Raw genomic sequence first — 26,457 nt, 5'->3', positions numbered from 1 at the left:
TCAGGATGTTTTCTGATTCCTTGACCCCTTGTATTTCTAATACAAACCTATATTCAACCCATAATGCTCAGAAAACATCTTATTTTCAAAAATTAATACAACTTTGCTTTTAATAAAGAGTTCTAAAATTTTAGTTAGAACTATTTGGTTTATAGATTTTCAGAATTCTGTCCTGCCTGTGATAGCACAAAATATTGGGAAACTGCCCAGCAACTAATATGATTAATTTTATTTAACCAAAATCAAGAGACATCAAGCTAGGAACTACTATTAATATGCCTAGAATATATACTTGCATACCATAGTAATTTGGTTAGATTTTGATAGAGGCTTCTCAACGATAATTCATTAATACATTTGAATGCCTGTTATGATCACATTGTGTTCTAGGTGCTGCAGATACAAGTCCTTATTGAATTGGTACTCTCCTGAATGTAATTTGATGTCTAACATATATATATATGAAATAAAGTAAGCCATTTCTAAACAGTCTATGGATACAAAACACTCTGGAACACAGACATACTCACTGGTTTATATATTGCCTATGATTGCTTTCACATTACAATAGCCGAGTTACAGAGTTCAGTAGTTGCAACAATAAAATGTTGTATTAGACTATTTGTTATTATTACTATATATAATGTTGTATTAGATAATGTATGTATTTGTCTCCCACCTGATGCTATTGACAATTTGATGGACATATGTGATGACAGAATCACAGCTGAATTTCAATTACCAGAACAATGATAGCATTCTTTCTGGAGCTCATCTTAAAGACCTATTGCATTTATAGTTAAAGCTTTCCTTGAAGACTTACTATACTGATGAACATTTGTACTTTTCTATTGGGGGTGTCTCTGATAATAAGAATAAGCAAATCAGTTTTCCAATAAGCGACTTTCTTACCTGGTGATTCAATACCATGTGAACCCCGTGAGTTCGAATGTCTGTAGAAAACTCCCCTAGAAAGTCCAGGATATCCTCAATTGTGGCCGCATAGGGAAGACCTCGAAGGCGTATACAGTCTCTAACATTTGTAGGAGGCACAAATTGCTGAGGTAGTACTGGAATAATGGGAGGGGTTGGAAGTGGAATGAGAGGGGCCGAGGAGAATCGGTTCAGCACCTGTTCTCAAAGAAAAACAGAAGTGATTTAGAGCCTTGCTCCTCCAGTGCTCTCTGCAGACCAGCACCGGCATCACTGGGGAGCCTGGTAGAAATGTATGACCTCAGCTCCACCCCAGACCTAGTACATGTGAATCTGCATTTTAACAAGATCCCCAGGTGATTCATAAGCATATTAAAGTTTAGAAGCACTCAAGGAGAAAGGGATTCATGCTTTTCACCCAGGAAAGAGAATGGATGAGAGGTCAGGTACATTTTGGGGAAAGGATTACTGCCAGGCAAAACTCATATTACAAAGTTCTTGTCTACCTTTGTCTCAATTTAGAACATGCCTCCTAGCTCATACTACTAGGAGGTCCCTGTGCAAACACCATGTGTTGCATCCTTAGGTTTTCTGAACAACTTACCACTGCAGCCCATGAACTGAAAATACAGAAGAATCGAATGCGCCCCCCCCCCAAATTTGCCCTAATTTCCTCACTCACACCCTGTCCAGTTGCTATCTAAATAAAAGGTGACAAAAATCAAAGAACAAATGCAACACAAAGAAATTTCATGACAAAGAGATAAGACCTTTAAAAATTATACAGACACTCCACACACAGCACAAACGTTAGGGGATGAACATGAATAGAAATGTGGTATAGACAAACTCAGGACAGGAAATGGTCAGGCACCTTACAGTACCTGCCAAATAGCGGGTAAGCAATAGTTATAGCTGAATAGTTATTGAACGAAATAGTTGCTAGTAATGAAAAGAAGACAGTGCAGAGCCTATGGTCCATTCTAGGCCATGATTTCCAGAAAAACTGTTCTTCCAATTAAAGATATAAAATCTCCTTTGTTCCCCCTCTAGTTTGGGACAGATGTATGTAAAGTTTGAATCCTTAAGCATATTTTAGAGATACAGAATTTATGATACTCATTTTCACCAAGGTACAGAATTGTTTAAACTGCAAGTATATTCAGTGTTTAGGGTTCAAGAGCATCAATACAATAGAATGCATAACAAAATTTCACCTGTATTTATTCTAGATATAAAAATCATTTTGGGGGCTGGCCTGGTGGCGCAAGCGGTTAAGTGCGTGCGCTCTGCTGCGGCAGCCTGGGGTTCTCCGTTTCGGATCCTGGGCTCACATCGATGCACTGCTTGTTGAGCCACACTGTGGCAGCGTCCATATAAAGTAGGGGAAGATGGGCACGGATGTTAGCCCAGGGCCAGTCTTCCTCAGCAAAAAAGAGGAGGATTGGCATTGGATATTAGCTCAGGGCTAGTCCTCCTCACAAAAAAAAAAAAAAAAAATCATTTTGTATCCTAGAAAGTAAAAAGTTCTTTTTAACTTTGGGCAATTATTTTAAATCTCCATATGAACAAAACAATGGGGTTTGCAGATGCTAGACGAAATAGTTTTATGAACTCACAGAAATAATAGTAGAGTCAGTGTTCTAATTGCTTGCAAAAAAAAGACCAAAGGAATCATGGAAGTGACTGTTCTACCATGGGACCCAAGTAGAATAAGTGAGAAGAGCAAAGCAGTCAACATGACCTCAATTACTAAGGAAGTACGACTGACTCTTGAAGAAGAATGTTTAGCTGGTGAGTCAAGAAGAATAGTCAGGAGGAGAAGTCAAGATGGCGGGGTAGGCAGACTCTGAACTCACCTCCTCCCATGGACACAGCCAATTTACAACTACTCGGGGAAAAATTACCCAAGAGAGAACTGAAAACTGGATAAGAGGAACCCCTGCAACAACGACAATCCTAATTGAGGTGGAAGAGGCAGAAATTCCCTTTTGGAGAGAAAAAACACCACCTGCACAAGCCGCCAGCTTCAACGCCACTAGGGAGCAGCCCACAGGTCCACAGCCCTCCGTGGAGGAGCGGGGCCCTGAGCCGGGGAGCGCTCTCACTGTAGGCATTTTGTGGACCCAGCACAATCGAGACAACTGACATAATATCTGACTTTGTCTGCTACTAAAACATCGGGGAGTACCCCCAGAAAAGCTGGTTCACAAAGAAATTAAAACTGGCTCTTAAAGGGCCCACACACAAATTCACCCATTTCAAAAAGCAACCTAAAAAAATCACCAGAAAGAAAGGTGCACAGTGCTTTGGTGGAAAGACACTCACCTGATAGGCTCTGAGTGCATCTTGGTGAAAGGTGAGACCTCTCCAGGGACTGGGACATTGGCGGTGGCCACTGTTGTGGCCTGGTGTGGGTATGCTGACAAAGATACTGGCAGACGCCATTGGAGTTCTCCCTGGGGCCTGCTAGCCCAGGGTCTGTCCCACCCACTAGAGCACCGATTTAATCCAGCTCAGCCAGGGCAGGCAGCCCACCCTAGGGACTGGCATCACCCAACAACAAGCCCTCGGGCAACTTGTGGGCCTGCTAACTGAGCTGCCTGGATTCTCCACAGCCTGGTGAGTGGGTCCACCTCTGTGGGGCAGGGTGTGTGCAAGGTGTGGGCGGAGAGTGTGGGGCGGTGGTGGAGTGTGTGGGTATGTGTGGCTCCTGACTTGGAGAGACTGGGTCCACTTCAGGTGGTCGGGGCGTGCACAGGGGGCAGGACTGTGTTGATTGTGTATGTGGACCTGTGGGTGGTGAGGCTTGTCAGATGCAGAAGACTTGTGCTTCTCAAAGACCCACATAGGGGGTTTGCCCCACCTTCCAAAGCCTGAAACAATTGGGTGCTCCTGTGCCTCAGGCCAGCCCCACACAGCTGCAATCCTCAGAGAGCTGACAAGAGACCTAAATGCTGGAGGCTTATAGCAATTGTAAGGCCCTGAGCCTAACAACCTGCCACACTGGGGGCCTACTCACTTAAAAGAAATACTGCAACACAAATGTGCTACTAGAACATGCAGCCGACTGTGCTGGGGCTCCCCACACCTGATAAAGAGACTGAAGGGCCCACAATAACTACAAGCAGCTGAGCATTACAACAGCTGGCCGGGGCATAGCTCAGCCTCCCTGGGCACCTACAGGGAGAGCAACCATGCCACAACAGAAGGACACATGTAGCCCACATAGGGGTCACTACTGGAACATTGAGAACTGAGGGAAGCACACAGCTGGGCCTCATAAGGCATCACTTATATAAGGTCACCTCTCCAAGATCAGGAGACATAACTGACCTACCTAATACATAGACACAAGCACAGGGAAAGAGGCAAAATGAGGAGGCAAAGGCATACGTTCCAAGTGGGGGAACAGGACAAAACCCAAGAAAAGTGAAACAGAAGTGAGAAACCTACCCAACAGAGAGTTCAAACAAAGAGTGTTAAGGATGCTCATTGATCTTGGGAGAAGAATGGATGAACTCAGTGACAATGTCAACAAAGAAATGGAAGATATAAAAAAGAACCAATCAGAAATAAAGAATACGATACTGGAAATGAAAAATTCGCTACAGGGACTCAAAAGCAGAGTAGAGGATACAGAAGAACGGATCTGCGAGCTGGACGAAGGACTAGAAGAAATCACCCAAGCTGAACAGGTAAAAGAGAAAAGAATTAAAAAGAGTGAGGACAGTCTAAGGGACCTCTGGGACAACATCAAGCACACTAACATTGGTGTTATAGGTGTTCCAGAAGGAGAAGAGTGAGACAAAGGGGCAGAGAATCTATTTCAAGAAATAATAGATGAAAACTTCCCTAACCTAAGGAAGGAAGCAGACATCCAGGTACAGGAAGCACAGAGAGCCCCAACCAAAATAAACCCAAAGAGGCCCACACCAAGACACATCATAATTAAAATGTCCAGAATTAAAGATAAAGAGAGAAGCCTAAAAGCCACAAGAGAGAGAGACAAGTTACATACAAGAGAAACCCTATAAGGCTGTCAGCGGACTTCTCAGGAGAAACCTTACAGGCTAGAAGAGAGTGGCACAATATATTTAAACTGCTATAAGGAAAAAACCTACAGCCAAGAATACTCTACCCAGCAAGGTTATCATTCAAACGGAAGGAGAGATAAAAAGTTTCCCAGACAAGCAAAACTTAAAGAAAGGAGTTTGTCATCAAGAAACCAGTAGTACAAGAAATGCTAAAGGGACTTATTTAAGGGCAAAAGAGAAGAACACAAATAGGAAAAATTATCCATTTCCATAATAAGAGGGTAATGGATACAAATGCACAAAAAAGAGGTTAGATATGATATCAAAAACATAAAATGTGGGAGGAGGTGAGTTAAAGAGTAGAGCTTTCAGACAGAGGTCAAACTAAAGAGACCATCAACTTAATATAGATTCCTATATACGTAGGTTACTGTATATGGACCCCATGGTAATCACAAACCAGAAACCTATAATAAATACACAAAAAACTAAGAGAAAGGAACCCAAACATAATACTATAGAAAGCCATCAAACCACAAGGGAAGAAAGCAACAGAAGAAGAAAGGAACAGACAAAGACTATTAACACACCAAGAAAAAAAAGTTAAGGGGCCGGCCCGGTGGCGCAAGCGGTTAAGTGCGCGCGCTCCGCTGCGGCGGCCCGGGGTTCGCTGGTTCGGATCCCGGGCGCGCACCAACGCACTGCTTGGTAAGCCATGCTGTGGCGGCGTCCCATATAAAGTGGAGGAAGATAGGCACAGATGTTAGCCCAGGGCCGTCTTCCTCAGCAAAAAAAGAGGAGAATTGGCGGATGTTAGCTCAGGGCTGATCTCCTCACCAAAAAAAAAAAAAAAAAAAAAAAAAAAAAAAAAAAAAAGTTAAAAAATGGCAATAAGTATGTACTTATCAATAGCTACTTTAAAAGTCAATGGACTAAATGCTCCAATTAAAAGGCATAGGGTGGCTGACTAGATAAAAAAAACAAGACCCATATATATGCTGCATACAAGAGACACACTTCAGACCTAAAGACACTCACAAACTGAAAGCGAAGGGATGGAAAAAGATACTCCACACAAATGGCAATGAAAAGAAAGCTGGGGTAACAATACTCATATCAGACAAAATAGACTTTAAAACAAAAACTGTAAAAAAAGACAAAGAAGGGCATTACATAATGATCAAGGGAACAATCCAATAAGAGGATATAACACTTATAAATATTTATGCACCCAACGTAAGAACACCTAGAGGCCGGCCCGGTGGCGCAAGCGGTTAGGTGCGCGCGCTCCGCTGCGGCGCCCCGGGGCTCGCTGGTTTGGATCCCGGGCGCGTACCGACGCACTGCTTGGTAAGCCATGCTGTGGCGGCGTCCCATATAAAGTGGAGGAAGATGGGCACCGATGTTAGCCCAGGGCCGTCTTCCTCAGCAAAAAAAAAGAGGAGGATTGGCGGATGTTAGCTCAGGGCTGATCTCCTCACAAAAAAAAAAAAAAAAAAAAAAAAAGAACACCTAAATATATAAAGCAATTATTAACAGACATAAAAAGAGAAATAGACAGTAACACAATCATAGTAGCAGACTTTTAACACTCCACTTACACCAATGGATAGATCATCCAAACAGAAGATCAATAAGGAAACACTGGCCTTAAATGACACACTAGAACAGATGGACCTAGCAGTTTTATACAGAACATTCCATACAAAAACTGAACAATACATGTTCTTTTCAAATGCACATGGAACAGTCTCCAGGATTGATCACATATTAGGCCACAAAACAAGTCTCCAGAAATTTAAGAAGACTGAAATAATGCCAAGCATCTTTTCTGAACACAATGGTATGAAACTAGAAATCAACTATATGAAGAAAATCAGAAAAGCCACAAATACGTGGAGATTAAACAAAATGCTACTGAACAACGATTGGGTCAACAAAGAAATCAAAGGAGAAATCAAAAAATACCTGGAAGGGCCAGCCCCGTGGCTTAGTGGTTAAGTGCGCGCGCTCCGCTACTGGCGGCCCGAGTTCGGATCCCAGACGCGGACGGACGCACCGCTTGTCAGGCCATGCTGAGGCTGCGTCCCACATATGAAATATGTGACAAATATAAGACAAATGAAAAGGAAAATACGACATGCCAGAGTTTACGGGATACAGCAAAGGCGGTTCTAAGAGGGAAGTTTATAGCAATACAGGCCTATCTCAACAAATAAGAAAAATCTCAAATAAACAATCTAACAATGCACCTAAAGGAACTGGAAAAAGACCAAACAAAGCCCAAAATCAGTAGATGGGAAATAATAAAAACCAGAGCAGAAATAAATGAAATAGAGACTAAAAAACAACAGAAAAAATTAATAGAACCAAGAGCTGGTTCTTTGAAAACATAAACAAAATTGACAAACCTTTAGCTAGACTCACCAAGAAAAAGAGAGAAGGCTCAAATAAATAAAATCAGAAATGAAAAAGGAGAAATTACAACAGACACCTCAGAAATACAAAAGATTACCAGAGAATACTATGAAAAGCTATATCCCAACAAATTGGACAATTTGGAAGAAATGGATAAATTCTTAGAATCATACAACCTTCCAAAACTGGATCAAGAAGAAATAGAGATTTTGAATAGACCAATCACCAGTAAGGAGATGAAACAGTAATCAAAAACCTCCCCAAAAATAAAAGTCCAGGACCAGACGGCTTCCCTGGTGAATTCTACCAAACATTCAAAGAAGACTTAATACCTATCCTTCTCAAACTCTTCCAAAAAATTGAGGAGTGGGGGAAGCTCCCTAACTCATTCTATGAAGCCGACATTACCCTGATACCAAAACCAGGCAAGGACAATCCAAAAAAATAGAATTACAGGCCAATATCACTGATGAACATCCATGCAAAAATCCTCAACAAAATACTAGCAAATTGCATACAATACATTAAACAGATCACACACCATGATCAGGTGGGATTTAGTCCAAGGATGCAGGGATGGTTCAACATTCGCAAATCAATCAACGTGATACACATTAATAAAATGAAGAATAAAAATCACATGATCATCTCAATAAATGCAGAGAAAGCATTTGACAAGATACAGCATCCATTTATGATAAAAACTCTCAAAAAAATGGGTATAGAAGGAAAGTACCTCAACATAATACAGGTCATATACGACAAACTCACAGCTAATATCATCCTCAATGGTGAAAAACTGAAAGCTATCCCTCTAAGAGCAGGAACCAGACAAGGATGCCCACTCTCACCACTCCTATTCAACACAGTATTGGAAGTCCTAGCCAGAGCAATCAGGCAAGAAAAAGAAATAAAAGGGATCCAAATTGGAAAGGAAGAAGTGAAACTGTCACTATTTGCAGATGATATGATTTTATATACAGAAAACCCTAAAGAATCCACCAAAAAACTTTTAGAGTAATAAACGAATACGGTCAAGTTGGAGGATACAAAATCAACATACAAAAATCAGTTGCATTTCTATACACTAACAATGAAGTAGCAGAAAGAGAAATTAAGAATACAATCCCATTTACAATTGCAACAAAAAGAATAAAATACCTAGGAATAAACTTAACCAAAGAGGTGAAGGATCTGTACACTGAAAACTATAAAACATTACTGAAAGAAACTGAAGAAGACACAAAGAAATAGTAAGATATTCTGTGCTCTTGGATTGGAAGAATTAACATAGTTAAGATGTCCATGCTTCCTAAAGCAATCTATAGATTCAATGCAATCCTTATCAAACTTCCAACAACATTTTTCATAGAAATAGAACAAAGAATCCTAAAATTTATATGGAACAACAAAAGATCCCGAATAGCTAAAGGAATCCCGAAAAAAAAGAACAAAGCTGGAGGTATCACACTCCCTGATTTCAAAATATACTACAAAGCTATAGTAACCAAAACAGCATGGTACTGGCACAAAAACAGACACACAGATCAGTGGAATAGAACCAAAAGCCCAGAGATAAACTCACACATCCATGGACAGCTAATCTCCCACAAAGGAGCCAAGAACATACAATGGAGAAAAGAAAGTCACTTCAACAAATGGTGTTGGGAAAACTGGATAGCCACATGCAAAAAAATGAAAATAGACCATTACCTTACACCATACACAAAAATTAACTCAAAATGGATTAAAGACTTGGATGTGAGACCTGAAACTATGAAACTTCTAGAAGCAAGCATAGGCAGTTCACTCTTTGACATCTGTCTTAGCAACATATTTTCAAGCACCATGTCTGACCGGGCAAGAGAAACAATTGAAAAAATAAACAAATGGGACTACATCAAACTAAAAAGCTTCTGCACAGCAAAGGAAACCACCAACAAAAGGAAAAGACAACCTAACAACTGGGAGAAGATATTTGCAAACCATACATCTGATAAGGGGTTAATCTCCAAAATATATAAAGAACTCATGCATCTCAACAATAAAAAAACTAACAACCCAATTGAAAAATGGGCAAAAGACCTGAACAGACATTTCTCCAAAGAAGATATACAGATGGCCAACAGGCACATGAAAAGATGTTCAACATCATTAACTATCAGGGAAATGCAAATCAAAACTACAATGAGATATCACCTCACGCCCGTCAGAATGGCTATAATCAACAAGACAGGAAACAACAAGTGTTGGAGAGGATGTGGAGAGAAGGGAACTCTCACACACTGCTGGTGGGAGTGCAAACTGGTGCAGCCACTATGGAAAACAGTATGGAGATTCCTCAAAAAATTAAGGATAGAACCACCATAACAACCAGCTATTCCACTACTGGGTATTTATCCAAAGAATGTGAAAACACCAATGTGTAAAGATACACGCACGCCTGTGTTCATTGCAGCGTTATTCACAATAGCCAAGACTTGGAAGCAACCTAGGTGCCCATCAAGGGACGAATGGATAAAGAAGATATGGTATATATACACAATGCAATACTACTCAGCCATAAGAAACGATGAAATCCAGCCCTTTGTGACAACATGGATGGACATTGAGGGTATTATGCAAAGTGAAATAAGTCAGAGGGAGAAGGTCAAATACCATATGATCTCACTCATTAAGTAGTAGATAATAACAGCAACAAACAAACACATAGAGACAGAGATTGGATTGGTGGTTACCAAAAGAGAAGGGGGGAGGAGGGAGGGCGAAAGGCATAATTAGGCACATGTGTGTGGTGATGGATTGTAATTAGTATTTGGGTGGTGAACATGAGAACATGATGTAATCCATGCAGAAATAGAAGTATAATGATGTACACCTGAAATTTATACAATGTTATAAACCAGTGTTACCACAATAAACAAAAAATTAAAAAATAAAAATAAATAAGAAAATAAATAAATTAAAAAAAAAAAAAAGAAGAAGAAGAACAGTCAAAAGGCTTGAGACCCTACAGACGGTTTCATGCCTGGTCTTAGTGCATTTTGGGGAACTGATTTTCCCATCTGTGCCTCAAAAACAACTGTGAATTCTGAAAGGAAGTAACAGGACGAAAGGGCACTTCACATTGTCACCAGCAATACGGAAATGATCAAACATTTTGGGAAATAAATTTGGCAAGACATTCAAAATCTTAAAAGCTCACACCCCTCTATCCAGTTCTAAAGAAATCAACTAGAAATTGAGAATTCATAAGCAAGTTTATCAAGAAATTTCTTAATAGTAGGAAAAAACCCCAAAGGTACAATAGAATTTCTAAATAAATTATGTACCTCCAGGAAACATAATATTAACTTAAAGATGAAATTTTTTAGACATGGGTAATCTTTCAAGATATGTAGTTTTAAAATAGAATATAAAAGTATATCTAGAGCTGTATTCCAGTTACACAAAAACACATAATATTTTTTCTGTGTGTATACAAGATAGTAGTGGCTATCTTTTGGTTATGGAATGAGATTTTTTTCATGCATTTACACTTTCTGTATTTTCCAAGTTTTATTTTAATGCAGTGAATAATGTAGGATTGTTTTCAGAAACAAAGAATAGAAATTCATGCAAAGTCATCAACACGCTCTTAAAAACCAACCTGCTGAACTTCAGCTGCTGTGCTCCTGAAGAGTTCAATGTATCTTTTACCCAATAAGTCCTTATGCTTCCTCAATGCGTTCTGTGCATATTCCTCACAGGCAAAGAGGACAAAAGCATCCCCTGTGGGCCTACCGTCTGGGTAGGTAACAAAGAGGATGCCTTCCTTCCCCCCAGTGATGGGGCAATGCTGTCCAAAGAAGGCCACCACTTCATCAGCTGTGGCTGTGAAAGGGAGCCCCCGCATGCGGACAATGACTTGATTTTCTTTGGAGAGAAATTGGGCTACTTCATTGGATGTACCTAAGGAATACAAATATCAGGAAAGCAAGGGGAGAAATGGTTAAGACATCCACTTTACCAAATTTAAAATGGTAGGATTCTTGGCAATGTCTTGAGTTCATAATTAAAACCCACACTGCCACTGAATTCAAAATAACATTCCAGGAATCAGAATTCTCTTCCTACAAATTTGAAACTTCTCCTCTACCACCATCATAAAACACCTCTCTTGAATTAGAAAGGTGGTCAGACAATTAAATCATGGACCAACCACTGTATTCTTCTCATGGAGAGGCAGTAAGTCATCACCGTGGTTAAGGGCACAGGGCCCGGAGCTGGAATGCCTAGGTCCAATCTTGGCTTTACCAATTACTAGGGTATGACCTTTGTCAAGTTTAACCTCTGTGTCTTAGTTTGCTTATCTGTAAAGTGGGGGTAAAATTACCTACCTCATAAATTATGATAATTAAATGTTATTACATATAAAGCAATTTGGTGATTTTCATTATTTTTCTGATTACTTTTTATTGAGAAATAAAGGTTCAAACATACTCAAGTAAAGAGTATAATGAATATACTTGGCAGCCAGTTTCAACATTCCACCAAACATAAAGCATTTTGAACAGTACTGCCATGTAGCAAATACTCAAATGCACATCCTTCAAGCTCATACACTAGTAACATTTTCCCTTAAGAGCACATTATTATCATACTGCCCACATACCATGAAATCCCAGGCATTAATGTGAGTTATTAGTTAACTTTGCCATTTGCAGTTTACAATGTTACATACCATGGAACCTCAGAACCATAGCAACTCCAAACATACTTTATCCCCAACCAATATCAAATATTGCTTAGGAACTTTGGAAACACTATTCAACTTGAAGCTCTGAATTTGGAAGCCTTGGTTTATCTAAAGAAATAAGTATCAGAATAGAAATATACCAGCAAATTGCGCAAACAGGATGCTTTTACCATAAGTTCTATAGTTGCAAAGATTTTCACCAGTGCTATATAACGCAGGAATACATGTGTTCTCTGTATTTAAACGTATTTAAGTTCTCTGTATTTAAGCATATTTTCACAAAAGGTGTCAAAAGCCTCTTAAAAGGTCCACCCACATTCTTCAATTCCACCCACATTCTTCAATTCAACTATCCTATTTTTAGAGATTTATCCTAATAAGTGACATATACAGAGATACAAAAATATTCACTGCAACATACTTAGAGGGAAGAGTTGGAAATAAGCTCTAAATGCCCAACAGGGATGTTTAAGAAAAATGTATGGTACATGTAATATTGTATAGCAATTAACATTTAAGAAAACTGACTAACATAGCATAATATACTAAGAGGAGAAAGGAAGTTACAAAGCAGTATGAACAGAGCAATAGAAACTTACGAAGTAGTTATACGCATAGAAAAAATCTGTCGGACAAACCAATTAGCATTTTTTATGCATCTTTTACTTTCAGGTTTTAAAGTTACGAACCACTCAAGGATTGGACAAAGACTATATCTGTTCCTGTTTCTTTCTGACCATATTACTGCAAACACTACATATCCAAAAACACTAGAAGCCAGAAAACTATCGTGTTCCTGGCCACTGATGAGCTAAGGAAGTTTAAGAGAAAAACTAAAAGCACACATACAACAATTCCAGGTATTCTGGTGTGGCTGTTTGAAAGTAGTTTTCAGACTGTTTAATTTCTTACAAGAACTACTCTTTCCCTTTGTACACAATTTTATATGACCCTTTCACCTTTGTATAGTACTATTTTTAATGGCTATTTAACTACAGTTGGTTGACTCAAGCCTTAGGGCAAGTGTTATACATTACACTCCCTGATACTATCGGACGTTTCTGCCTCCTATTAAAAAAAAAAAAAAAAAATTAGGGGCCGGCCCCATGCCTGAGTTGTTAGGGTTCCGCACACTGCACTTCAGTGGCCCAGGTTCGTGGGTTCAGATCCTGAGTGTGGACCTACTCCACTTGTCACCCATGCTGTGGAGGCATCCCACATACAAAGTGGAGGAAAACTGGCATAGATGTTAGCTCAAGTAATCTTTAAGCAACAAAAAAAAAAAAAGAGGAAGATTGGCAAGGGATGTTAGCTCAGGGTGAATCTTCCTCACCAAAACAAAACAAAACAAAACAAAAAATCAATTCTCATGCTTCATTGGGAAATAAAAACCATTCATGCGCCAGCCCCGTGGCATAGTGGTTAAGTTCGCACACTGCTTCGATGGCCTGGGGTTCACAGATTTAAATCCCAGGCGTGGACCTATACGTCACTCATCAAGCCATGTGTGGCAGTGTCCCACATACAAAATGGAGGAAGATGGGAACAGATGTTAGTTCAGGGCTAATCTTCCTCAGCAAAAAGAGGAGGATTGACAATAGAAGTTGGCTCAGAGCCAATCTGCCTCACCAAAAAAAGAAAAAAGAAAAATAATCCATTCATGATCCCATTTATTTACCCTTTGTATATAAGTAAATTTTAGATTCTTCTTATAGCCACATTATATAAAGGGCACTCACCACCAGCAATTTTAAGAAAATCTTCACCTGTTGCTTTGTAAACCTGAGAAAAGAGAGAGAAATTATATACAGTTTCTGAGTCTTCTAATGTTAATACTCATTCAAGATGTCAAGGCTCTCAAGTTTTGAGGACATACCTCAATGTACCGGGTCCCCATGTGATGTTTGTGCCTCTGCAGTGCTAGGTCTCTGTGCTCCTCGCTCACAAACCGAACCAGAGCTTCTCCATTCCTTCGACCCTGGGCATTCAGACAAAGTGCTGCACCTCCCCTTTGAAAATAACAGAACAGAGAGGATAGTGGCAGGGAAAAAAAATACAGTGAGGAAAACATGATAGGAAAACCCATTATCCTTTTGGGATTGTTAAGTAAGATAGAGATTAAAGAAAACCAACTTGGCAATATTGAGTCCTTTGAAGAATCTTGCAATATCTTGATCTGAAGACTGCCATGGTAAACCTCGTGCCCTAACTACGGTGTTGTCATCAATAAGTTCCATCTTGCTGCTGTGGATCAAGCAAAACATTGCATGATTAATGCTAGTGAATCTGACTCCCTATAAGATAATTTGCCTATTTACACATGAGGTATTCTTTATTTGGAATTCAGACAGACTTGTAATACTGCCTGATTCACTTCATAACCTCAAAAATTATCTGGGCACAGTTCAAAGTATTCTTTGGATAGTTTAGTATAGAAAGGTAATTGACTATGCAGGTCCAATACAGCTAGCTCACCCAGCAAACCATCTATCCATCGAGTTGCTGGTTGCTTGCCATAAACTCTAGTAAGGACCCAGGATCAATTCATAGGAAGCAAAGTTCTCCCAATACCCCAATGGCCTGTAAGTTCCTAGAACCAAGAATGATAGATTTAAATTCATTCTCAGAGCTAGCCAGTACACGAGTAGGATTTAAATCCAGTTTGACAGCAAAATTTAAGATCTGCGTAAAGCTGGCCATTAACCCACACCAGGAATGCGTGCACGTGGTCAGAAGTCTGCCATTAAAATATCTCCCATATTAAACAGGGGAGCCTTCACAGAGTGTTTGTGGAAATGCTTGGGAGTCCCCACACCTTAATGAGTCATTTGCAAATCACCTATTATATATCTTGACACCTTTGGATGTTCTATTCCTCCCATATTCATATTTTCAGTACTCCTAGGACATTTTCCTAATGAGTCATTTTCTCCACAATTAAACAGGCCTCAAAGTCTCTCTATGGGCAAAGATGTCAGAAGATTCTGCTCACTTCAGGCACCAGGCAATCTCACACAATTCACTACAGTGATTCACAAACTCAAAGAGGTCTCCCTGCGATCACAAACAGAGATAGCACCATTTCATACTCCTCCCCAGTTATTTCCTTTGCTTTAAAGTCCATGCTAATAGAACATACTTAAAATTATCTCAGTAAAAATCTTGCAAACGCTGTTAAAGCCTACGATTTTTCCTTTGGAAGTTTTCCAGTGAGAGGATGGACAGTTCAGAGAGGCTAAAATAAGAATCACAGATGCGAGCACATGATGTACCTAAGGCCACAGTGCTCAAGGATGCAAACACTTCATTAAATGTTAATCCCAACATCCAAGCTTACTTTAAAATACACCCTTCTTTTATAAATGACCTAATATTAAAAAAATGGATAGCCAAAAGGTTTAATCAAGTTACTAAAACATAAGAGGAGTTAAATATCACAACATGAATAAAAACAAATCAAAAGGCTGGAATGGAATAGTACTCAAGTGCTTACCACGTGCCACTTTCAAATTTGTAATTTACTCTCTCTGGATCTGAAAATCTGTGATCTAAAAATGAGAACATGTAAGTCATCATTTTAGCTTTTAGGGAGACAAAGCTGTGGGAGGAAATTCAAAAGTATAGGCGAGGGGAAGAGGGTGGAATCAAATTCTAGGTCCGTGTTGTTACAACAGCAATACTTACTATAAGGCTCTGAAATCATTGCTAAAATTATATTCCCCATGTCTTCAACTTGAGAGGCTCCATACCGGGAAACTGAACTATTCTTCTCAAAATGTAAACCTGGGAGATGAAGTTAAGGAAACATTTTGGGGAGGTAAAATAAGGTGGCTTCTAACGCAAAACTACACTCACACAGAGCAAGCAAGAAGTCAAGTAAAACACATCTAGATTGGCAATTCACTGAAATCTCAGAACGGCTGCTCCCAGTCAGTCTGGACTGCACCCACACTCCTCAAGCCTCCAGTTGCGCTCTTGGGTAAAATGGCCAATCAGTCCTGTTCCCAGCTACTACCAGGAATCAAATCTCTGTTTATTGAGTAGTAGCAAATGCATGAGTGCTGAGCACTTTTTTTGGTTTTAAACCACGAAGTATACAACAAAATTAATAGAGTCCTCCATCCCCTCTATCATCACAGCACACAAAAGGCAATGACCATGCTGACTAAAGATATGGTTACATCAGTCAAGACCATGAGATATTAAATGACTACTTTCAGCCTAATGTTTAAGACAGCTCAGATTACTGATCACACTATTTCTGTGATGCTATGTTTACTCGGAACTTCTCTTCTAGAAGGTTTTCAGAGCCCCATAGTATAGCCATCTTGGATGGCAGGGAACGCTTGTCATTTTAAGAGTAAATTTGTAGAAACAATTCAAGCACTCAGAGCCAATACTGGCCAATGTGGATCTTGATCAAGTGAGTACACTGTTTGGGTAAGCCAGGAAACATGGTTTTTAAGAAATGCATGGCTCAAATTGGGTTTGAGGGTGAAACCAGAAGAGATTTTCATCAAGTTTTATGAATTTGCAATCTCTCTAAGCATGTATTTTTGTCAAAATAGTTACTTTAGGAAGCTATCAGTCATTGAAATGTTTAATTTCTTTAATTTTATGGTTCAATGCTATAGTCACACTTTGTATTATGTATAAATTTTGTGATGTAGTACAAAGCATATAACAGATAATACTATAGGACTCTATCTTTTCTTGAGTTTAAAACGAAAACAGCCATCTAGCAGGTGGTTATTAGAATGTTTGCATTATTTCATAGTTTTCTCACTGGTATTTTATAATAAGGGTAAAATGTGAAGAAAGATATTAAGAAAAAGTCTGTATGTACTATTTAACTGTAAACTAAGTGGATACAATGTTAAAACAATTCAGAGACCTCCCTCTTACCAAGAATCAAAGCCAATCATCTGAAGACTTAATTCGATAAGTAATATCCTTTTCCATTGTCGATTCAAAATCCCTTTCCAGTTCATCCCCCAGCTTCTTCCTTCCTTTCTCCAGTAGAGACATTGCATTGCTTTCCCACTGTGCTAGGCAAATTAATTTTTGTGTTTTCCCTCAACTAGCTACACATCTCTGCAGTTAAATATACTACGTGTAGAAATGCAGCCACATGTTCCCTGGCAAATCACTTAACCCTACTAAACTTCAGCTTATCTGTAAAGCCAAAACTGTGATAATCTTTACCTCCCTGGGCTTTTTTGTGAAGATTAAATGAGATAAAACAAGCCCAGGTCACAAAGCAGGCATTTAATAAGTGACGTCCCCTCCCCTTCTTCCTAGAGCCCTCAGGTGACCAACTTTCATAACCCACAATAACCATACTTGGAGGGTCACATTTATGACTAAAAAATCTGAACTCACTAGATGCCTATTTGTATACTCACAGGATAATCATCAAGCTAAAATAGTAAATAATTTCATCCCACAATCCCACTCTTTACATCATCTAGTGATGAAATAAATGTGCTGCCTATCGAGGGGTAAGAAAATTAATCCCAGGAGATGTTCAAGCAACAGAGCAACGACCACCAACTGGGGTCATTAAAATGATTATCCTTGGAAGACTGTATCATAAAGTATGTGTTAATCTAGTGCCATTTTCAAAGAATATGATGACAGGACAGAAAAACCAGAGCCAAAGGATGAAGATGCTTTGCGAAGACAGCTGTGCTAAATTTTCTGGGGACCTAAGGGGACCTTCAGGATCATTACAGAACTAAGATTAGCCGTGACTAGCCAGTTATCATGCAAACTCTGCCACTGAACGATCGTCGGGAATCCTGCAATTCTAATAACACTTTCAGCCTTGTCAGGGCCTACAATGGAGTAAAGAGAACAGGATCCAAGAAATGGAGAGCAACCTCACTGTATAAGCCAGTTTCTCAACCTTGGCCCTGCTGGCATGTAGGGTAGATAATTCTTTGTCAGGAGGGGGGATCTCCTGTGTACTATAGGATTTTTAGTAGTATGCGGGCCTCTACCCACCCCCAGTTATGATGATTACACATGTCTCCAGACATTGCCAGACGTCCCCAGGGTGGCAAAACCACCCCAGGTTCAGAACCACTGGCGTAAGCAAACAGTTCCCAATAGCTCCATCCTCACCTCTCACCATGTAGTGGTCCTCCAGAGAAAACTTCTACAGGGAAGAGACCATTACTGGACAGTGATGTTGATGAAAATTGCCAAGGAAACCCTGCGTAAGGACCAACCTGATGCTCAGTCAAGACCCCACTGAGCTGACACACATACCCCCACCTTACAGAAGACACAAGAAAAATGCTCGCAGTGGGAGTCCTCAGCCTGTTTTTGTGTAGCCCAGCCCTAAAAGTATAGATTTTACTTTTTTAAAGGATTATAAAAAGAATATGAGCAGAGACCATATGTGGCCCACAAAAGCTTAAAATATTGACTATCTGGCCCTTTACTAAAAAAATATGATGACCTCTGACCCAGAGGAATAGAGATTGCCAAAAACAAAACGCCACAGGAATGTTTGCCACATCGTAACTTTCTACCCTAAAACAGAATATTGGGGAAAAATCAAGCTTTGGAGGAATAGGAGTGGGAAAGTTTATTCCATTTAAAACAACTGTTTTTTCTCTCCTATAAATGACAAGAGGTATCTAGCCTTCTCACCTTTGCTCAGGTAACTCCCCTAAAAGCCTTCTTATCTCTCTAATCCCCTAATCAAATTAGATCCTGAGTAACTCCCACTCAGCACCAAAGCCTTCCCTAACCTCTCCAGGAAACCAGCAATTTAAGAGTGAAGTAGATACTATTCCTATAATATATTACTCTCTTCTTAGCTGTATTATACATCTCCTGAGCATAGTCTCCTACCTTCCTCTGATCTCCTTCCATCTACCACAACCTCTATCACTTCTAAAGATCTATTGAAATAAATGAAGACATTTATTAAACACCAAACACCGTCTATTTCCTCCAACTTTTGCAATAGCCCTGCCAGGTAGATATTAGTAAAACCAAACTGATGAAGAAGCCAGGATTTAGAGAAGTTCCGTAACTCACCCAGTCTCCTGGCTTGTAGGTAATGGAGCTGGAATTATAATACGGCTCTGATTTGACTATGTGTACATAATTCCTGGCACCAAGATAAATTGCTTAATTTGTTCTGTTTTGGGCAATACTTTGCGAGAAGCTTTCTAAATGTATATATAAAAGCCAAGTGAAAGAGACAGAGCAAACATAAAAATGTAAAGTATCCTGTCTCTGTAGACAGATTTGTAGCTGAAGTATTATTTTACTGAATTCTACTGTTTAATTAATAATATGTTCTGGACATTTGGCTAACTTGGTTCCACAAAACACGTCCCAACAAGTTCCCCTTCAAGTCATCACACACCAAGAAGATCAGCAGCTTTAAGCTCCTAACAACTTTTAAAAGTCACCCAACCTCCTGCATGCCCAAACTACCCCCTTTATCCCCCAACACACCCATCTCCTCGGAAGGTTCGTTCAATCCATAATCCTTACCAGAACTTAATATGAATAACAAATAAAGGGGAGTGAGAAAAAAGTTTTAGTACCAATTCTTTCCCCTATCAATTTATAATTAACACATTGAATTTTTTGCTGCACGTCTGATCTTGAGGGAAGGAAAGATGAGTCTGTGCCTCCTGATTTATGGCTCGTCATGCAACTTACTCATTCTGCCCTTGAGGCAGCCACAACAGCACGAACAGGCTTAGCCAGCTTTACAATGCCATGAGGAAATGAGGAAGGGTAAAGCCAGACATGGTGGGAACAAAACTAACATTTCAAGCTACAGTTGAGCAAAGTGCCGCATTTATACAGAGCTTCGAGATGTCCAGACATTTGTCTATATTTGAGCAGGAGGAATGTGTGCCTTAGTGCCGCCCTTAGTGAAACAGATTTCAGGATTTAACCCACACTTATATTAGCTGAAGGTGGAATTCAGAGAGAAATTTTAAAAAGTTCATCAATATTAGCTTATCTACTAAAAAAAAGTTGTCTTTTCTATCAAAAAATGGACACATTTAGTTGCAAAACCCCCAATTTTCACTTGTAAATAACATCTTTTTTGAACTAAATTTTGTTTCTGTTGAAGAGAATCACCCATATAAAATAACATTGTGGAATGATTAAGTTTAAACTACGTTATAATTGCATCCCAATTCAAAATTCCAACTCACAGCCACTTTTCCCTGCACAGACCCCTCAGTAGACAAGTCTGTTTCTTCTCCTTCTGCTCTGTTTACTTTTCCATTTACAATACAATTGCCTATATTGACAGACATATTAAAATAAAATACCTCTGCTAATGAACAAAGGAAGAGCAAATATAAGATATGGCAAGAGAAAAGGTGAATTAGTGCCCCAACTAAGAACTATATTTCCTACAATTATGTGAAGGAAAGAAGGGAGAGAGGCAAGTGACAAATTATCATTAAATGAGCTGCATAATTCAAAAAATAGGTTCTACAAATAATCTGCTATATTTTAAAGTGAGCTTCAAAAGAAGCAAATCAAGAATGCCACCATAAAAGAACATAACTAGGAGCCAAGGCAACAAAAACTTTTTCTAACAGTACTAATAAAATGCTGGGAAAAGAATCTGAAACCATAGTTTTAACTTATTCCTCAGAAGCTTACTCTTTCCAAGAGGAAAAAAATGAGATCCATCCTAACAAATATGACTTCAGGAAGTATTATTGCGACAAAGCACAAAACTGACAAGTCAGTTATACCCTCAAGGAAATAAGATGGAAGTAGAGGCTAATGCAACAAAAGAGATGAAAATTTTTTACTTTAGAAGAAAACATTTTTAGGAGATAAATTAAGAAAGGGAGACTCCATGATTACAAATCTTCTAAAACTTCCTAAAGCAAACAAAAAAATTATCCTGAAATTCCCAAACTCACATTTTGAAAGTAAATTATTTTATAATTAAAGTAAATCACACAAAACTAACATAACTCTGAGTACTGTCCAAGAATATACAGTATTTCTAGTCACTTAACTTATTACAGACCACAAACCAGAGTATTTGCCGATTTGGCTCACATCTTGCCGATGTGATGCCAAAGATAACGTCTTCCCCCCTCCAGCTAACAAGCTCAACTACTAACCCAACTTAACTGTACACTTGGTGATATTTAAAATCCCTTTCATACTCAGAAAGGTACCAACGAGGATTCAGCAATTCCCTCCACTTTTAAGCAGGGCAATGAAGGTTTGTGAGATTGCAAAGGCCCAACTCAAGCAAGCAGAAACAAATAAGCATGTAAGTACAGAATGAACCACACTCACGATGTTTTACAACTGGAGAAGCAAAATTAACCTTGAAGTTTACCTGTACTGACGTGTAGCTGATGCTTTAAAAGGTCTACATCCAGTGTTACACAAAGTTAAAAAATTTTTTAAGTGTAAAATAGTTTAAATAAGGAAGTCCTTTTCAAAGTCGTTGGCAGCTGTTTTTCTTCATCTGAGACACCCAACAACCCGGTGAGGTTTAAACGATCAGTCAATGCTGGAGAGGCACTGGCTAAGTGGCTGCATATACTATCTCATTACTCCTTACAATAGTCATGCCCATTGTAAGATGGGGAAACTGAGGCTGAAAGGTGTAGTAAATTCACCCCCAATAAATCTGACTCCAAAGCTCATGTTCTTAACCACTCTGCTATTAAGGCTATTATCTCCATCTTTAAGATATGGGAGAAACAGGCCAATGCCATTTTGTTAGTAGAATGTGCGCGCACACACACACCCTTTACTCCCATCAAGAAGTGGTGAAACACACACACACCCCTACTAACACTGGGATGGACAGGCAAGAGTGGTTTAGAGATTTTTTTTTTACGCTGACAATGGAAGGCTGCACTAGTGAAACGGCATTTGCTAATAATGTCAAACAGCACATATGGATGCACTACCCCACAACTGGATAGAAATCTTACAAAATTAACTTCCTTTTCCTGCTGAATAGTTTAGTCAGTATGTGCTGAGGAAACATAGAACATAAATTTATAGAGGAGATAATCTATTTAAATAGCCAACCCCACCCTTGAATGATCTTTATAAATTCCAGAACGTTACCTCCTAGTTAACGAGCAGGATTTTTGCATCAGATAGACTCAGGCTCAAATGCTGGCACTTCTAACTAACTTAAGACAAAACCCCTAAGCCTTGGTTTCTCCAGCTATAAAAAGGGAGTGACACCGTCCTCCACCAGGCTGTTGTGAGGCTATTGATGCGTCGCACAGTAAGCACTCAATCGGTCTCTTCTTTCACCCGCTCTCCTTACAAGGCCATACTGCAGTAGAGGCTTTGGAAAGTGAAGTCAACACAGCGGTAGAAGTCTTAATTAGTGAGAATAAATCAGTTCATGAATAAGAAAGCTAACAAACAACAGGTTAAGAAACCAGGAGGAAGTAATTCTATCCAACATTAGGCGGGAAAATAGGTTTGCTCTTTTTAAAAAATTGGATAAAAAAAGTCATTTATACAAATAGCCCCATAACCAAAATATCCTTTCAGCAGGAGACAACTAGTATTAATTTCCCGGAGGGATCTAAGATAATTTCTTCCCCACCAAAAAAATCACAGAGGCCCCAATCCTTATCACACCCTCACCACTTCACCTGATTAAGTAAAAAGCTTACAAAATGCCACCTACAGTTCACCTGCTAAATGAGGTCTTCTCTCCAGCTGCGACTGCGTAACTCAAAGGGCAGGTAACAAAACTACAACTGGAATAACCCAGAGAGGCCCAACACTAACACCAGAAGTGGTTTTAGAACCAACACAAAGACAAGAGAGGGAAATAAGTGCTAAAATAAGAACCAGAACTGCATTCAAGAAATTCCTAAACCCTTTCTTTATCAAAGTGGTCATACTTTTTCATTTACATAGCACCTGATGGTTTACAAAGCGTTCATTTGGGAATAGCTGAGATAAAGTGAAGCCTGGAGGAGGCAGGTAACTTTCCCAGGAAAGCAAAACTGCATATTCTCTCACTTCTTCCTTTCCAAGGGTTGGCAAAAGCCTCTCTCCCTCCCCTGCTAGTCTACCTGGTGGAACAGATAATCCCTTAGGAGCAAGTGACTCTCCATCTACTTGGCAAAACTATCAAGGAGGTAGTAATGACCATCTTTATCTTTCCAAATTCAGTGCCATTTCCATATTAGAAAGGAAAATGTTTAGTGGTCTGAAAGAACAGAATAACTCTTCAGTTCAGACATTGCAGAAATTCTTTGCATAGATAAAGACAAGTTGACAGTCAAATTTGGTAGGATTGCTTTTGACCTGAGCAATTGTTTTGGTGGCCTAGTCAGAGAAATAATGATTCCTCTGAATAGGAGTCATAAAATGATCACAGTAGCAATGTAAAATAAAAACCACTGCTAGGAAAGCTTAATAACATTTCTTACCTGTAAAAGGGGAAGGAAATATACAAATATAACATTAACAAAGGCTGCCCCGTGGCTTAGCGGTTAAGTGCGCGCGCTCTGCTAGTGGAGGCCCAGGTTCGGATTCCAGGCGCACACCGATGCACCGCTTCTCCGGCCATGCTGAGGCCACATCCCACATATAGCAACTAGAAGGATGTGCAACTATGACATAGAACTATCTACTGGGGCTTTGGGAGAAAAAAAAAAGGAGGAGGATTGGCAATAGATGTTAGCTCAGAGCCGGTCTTCCTCAGCAAAAAGAGGAGGATTAGCATGGATGTTAGCTCAGGGCTGATCTTCCTCACACACAAAAACAAACAAACAAACAACAAAAAAAACCCAAATATAACATTAACAAAAACATTTAACATTAAAATCCACTTTTGGATTGGCAATGAAACTATAAATCTAAGACTCTTCCAATTTAAGCCCAAAGAAACTAGGCTATAATTAAGGAATTTTTTAAAAAATATAAAATTCCCTAGTTTTTCAATGAATTACTTAATAGCCATGAGATCCTTCCTCAAATTTCAGGTGTGATGTGCCTGAAATGGACCCCAACTTAGCTTTCTTCACAATTCATCTGTTTACTCTAGTCAAATATTTCTGATTTTCATATCCATGGCGCTTGAAAAAGACATCACCAAATAGTTATAGAGCTAGGATTAAAAGGAATGACAGAAAAAAATAACTGGCATCTAACATCCTACCCATTCACCTACAGGTCAGATAATGCAACTTTTAATTTTTTTTTAATTTTTTATTTTTCTAAATTAATTTTAACAATTTTTAATGTGTTTGACTTTTTTTTTTGGCTTGAGGAAGATTGTCCCTGAGCTAACATCTGTGCCAATCTTCCTCTATTTTGTATGTCAGATGCTGCCACAGCATGGCTTGATGAGTGGTGCATATGTCCATGCCCGGGATCCAAACCCGTGAACCCCGGGCCACTGAAGTGGAGCATGCAAACTTAATCACTATGCCACCAGGCCAGCCCTGCAAGTTTTTATTTTAAAAAATACTATATCCTGGTATGTAGATAATACAGCATAGAGCAAGCCCAAGTTACTATATTGAAAATCTTACAGGGGTTGGCCCGGTCACGCAAGCGGTTAAACGCGACGCGCTCTGCTGCGGTGGCCCAGGGTTCGCCGGTTCAGATCCTGGGCACGCACCAACGCACCACTTGGCAAGCCATGCTGTGGCGGCGTCCCATATAAAGTGGACGAAGATGGGCATGGATGTTAGCTCACGGCCAGTCTTCCTCAGCAAAAAGAGGAGGATTGGCAGATGCTAGCTCAGGGCCCATCTTCCTCACAAAAAAAAAAAAAAAAAAGAAAATCTTACAGTTATGAAGCTCTTAAGAAGAAACCAAGGAGGAAAAAAATGGATGAACTTATAATAAGTTTTCCCTGAACTGTCAAAACATTGAGAAAACCAAAATACCTAAATATAAGAACGTCCTGTTTATAGCTATGGAAATTTCTATTAGTATCTGACCTATAATCACTAGGGAAAGGTTTTCTTTGCTAAAAGATGTGACTGAGTAACCAGGGATAAACAATTCTTAATATACTGCTTTTCTTACTCAAATTTTCTTTTTCTAAATTAAGAGAACTTACTAGACTTTCCCTCCACTATTTACTGATTTTTTTTGTTCTCTGTTTTGTATCAATGCATCAAATGGTTTAGCATTTGTTATGGACTGAATTGTGTCCCTCCCCAAAATTCTTATGTTGAAACACTAACCCCCAATGTGACTATTTCAGGAAATAGAATGTTTAGGAGGCAATTAGCCTTAAATGAGGCCATAAGGAAGGGGCCGTAATCTGTTAGGCCTGTGGCCTTATAAAGAGAGCAAAAGAAAGATATCTCCCCTACCTCTCTCTGCCATGTGAGACACAGCAAGGAGGTGGCCATCCGCAAGCCAGAAACTGACCATGCTGGCACCTTGATCTTGGACTTGCCAGACTCCAGATTGGTCAGAAAATAAATTTCTGCTGTTTAAGCCACCAAGTCTATGGTATTTGTTACAGCAACCCGAGCTAAGTAATACAACATTCAAACCAACAAAACAAATGGCAAGAATTTTTCTGCTGCCCCAACCTTCTAATGGAATTCCTAAAAGAATTCCCTCAAAATGAGCTTATTCCACCCTTCTCCCAGCACTATTGGGAGGTAAACTAGTAACTAACCCATAGCTAAACCAGCTAAACCAAAAATCCAGCTAACTGCTTCTAGGAAGAAGGCAAATAAAATGGGTTTGATCTGCTTATAAGTGGTTAGGAAAAATATGCAAACCACCTTTTTCAATCACAAAGAGACATTTTGAAATACAACAAAAACAAGACTTTAGCTCCTGAAAAAGAATGAGAAAGATTAAGAATAAACATCTATTGGGGCCAGCCCCGTGGCTTAGTGCATGCGCTCCACTACTGGCAGCCCGGGGTTCGGATCCTGGGCGCACACGGACACACGGCTTGTCAGGCCATGCTGAGGCCGTCCCACATACAGCAACTAGAAGGATATGCAATTATGACATACAACTATCTACTGGGGCCTTGGGGAGAAAAAGGGAAAAAAAGGAGGAGGATTGGCAATAGATATTAGCTCAAGGCTGGTCTTCCTTCGTAAAAAGAGGAGGATTGGCATGGATGTTAGCTCAGAGCTGATCATCCTCACACAAATAAATAAATAAATAAATAAACAAACAAACAAACAACTATAACCCACAATTCCTGAAAGTAACTTAAATCCGACTTCATGATTTTTTTCTTTTTTTTTTTTTTGTGAGAAAGATCGGCCCTGAGCTAACATCTGCCAATCCTCCTCTTTTTGCTGAGGAAGACCGGCCGTGGGCTAACATCCAGGG

The 26,457-nt window shown here is 39.5% G+C and overlaps 1 protein-coding gene across 6 annotated transcripts in view; it reads right to left on the bottom strand.

Annotated features, from left to right (window-relative positions):
* ESRP1 (epithelial splicing regulatory protein 1) overlaps positions 1-26,457 on the bottom strand; it is a 62,774-nt gene that overhangs the window by 29,458 nt on the left and 6,859 nt on the right. For all 6 annotated transcript variants that reach the window (XM_058564625.1, XM_058564621.1, XM_058564622.1 and 3 more), the window contains exons 5-11: positions 15,811-15,909; positions 15,620-15,674; positions 14,260-14,370; positions 14,003-14,135; positions 13,866-13,908; positions 11,038-11,339; positions 913-1,131 (exon numbers count right to left, since the gene is read on the bottom strand). In XM_058564625.1, coding sequence (XP_058420608.1) covers positions 913-1,131; positions 11,038-11,339; positions 13,866-13,908; positions 14,003-14,135; positions 14,260-14,370; positions 15,620-15,674; positions 15,811-15,909 — 962 coding nt within the window. The remainder of the gene's footprint in view (positions 1-912; positions 1,132-11,037; positions 11,340-13,865; positions 13,909-14,002; positions 14,136-14,259; positions 14,371-15,619; positions 15,675-15,810; positions 15,910-26,457) is intronic.

The sequence above is a fragment of the Diceros bicornis genome, chromosome 21, assembly GCF_020826845.1.
Source record: "Diceros bicornis minor isolate mBicDic1 chromosome 21, mDicBic1.mat.cur, whole genome shotgun sequence".
NCBI classification, from domain to species: Eukaryota; Metazoa; Chordata; class Mammalia; order Perissodactyla; family Rhinocerotidae; genus Diceros; species Diceros bicornis.
This window is presented reverse-complemented; position numbering and strand designations above follow the sequence as displayed.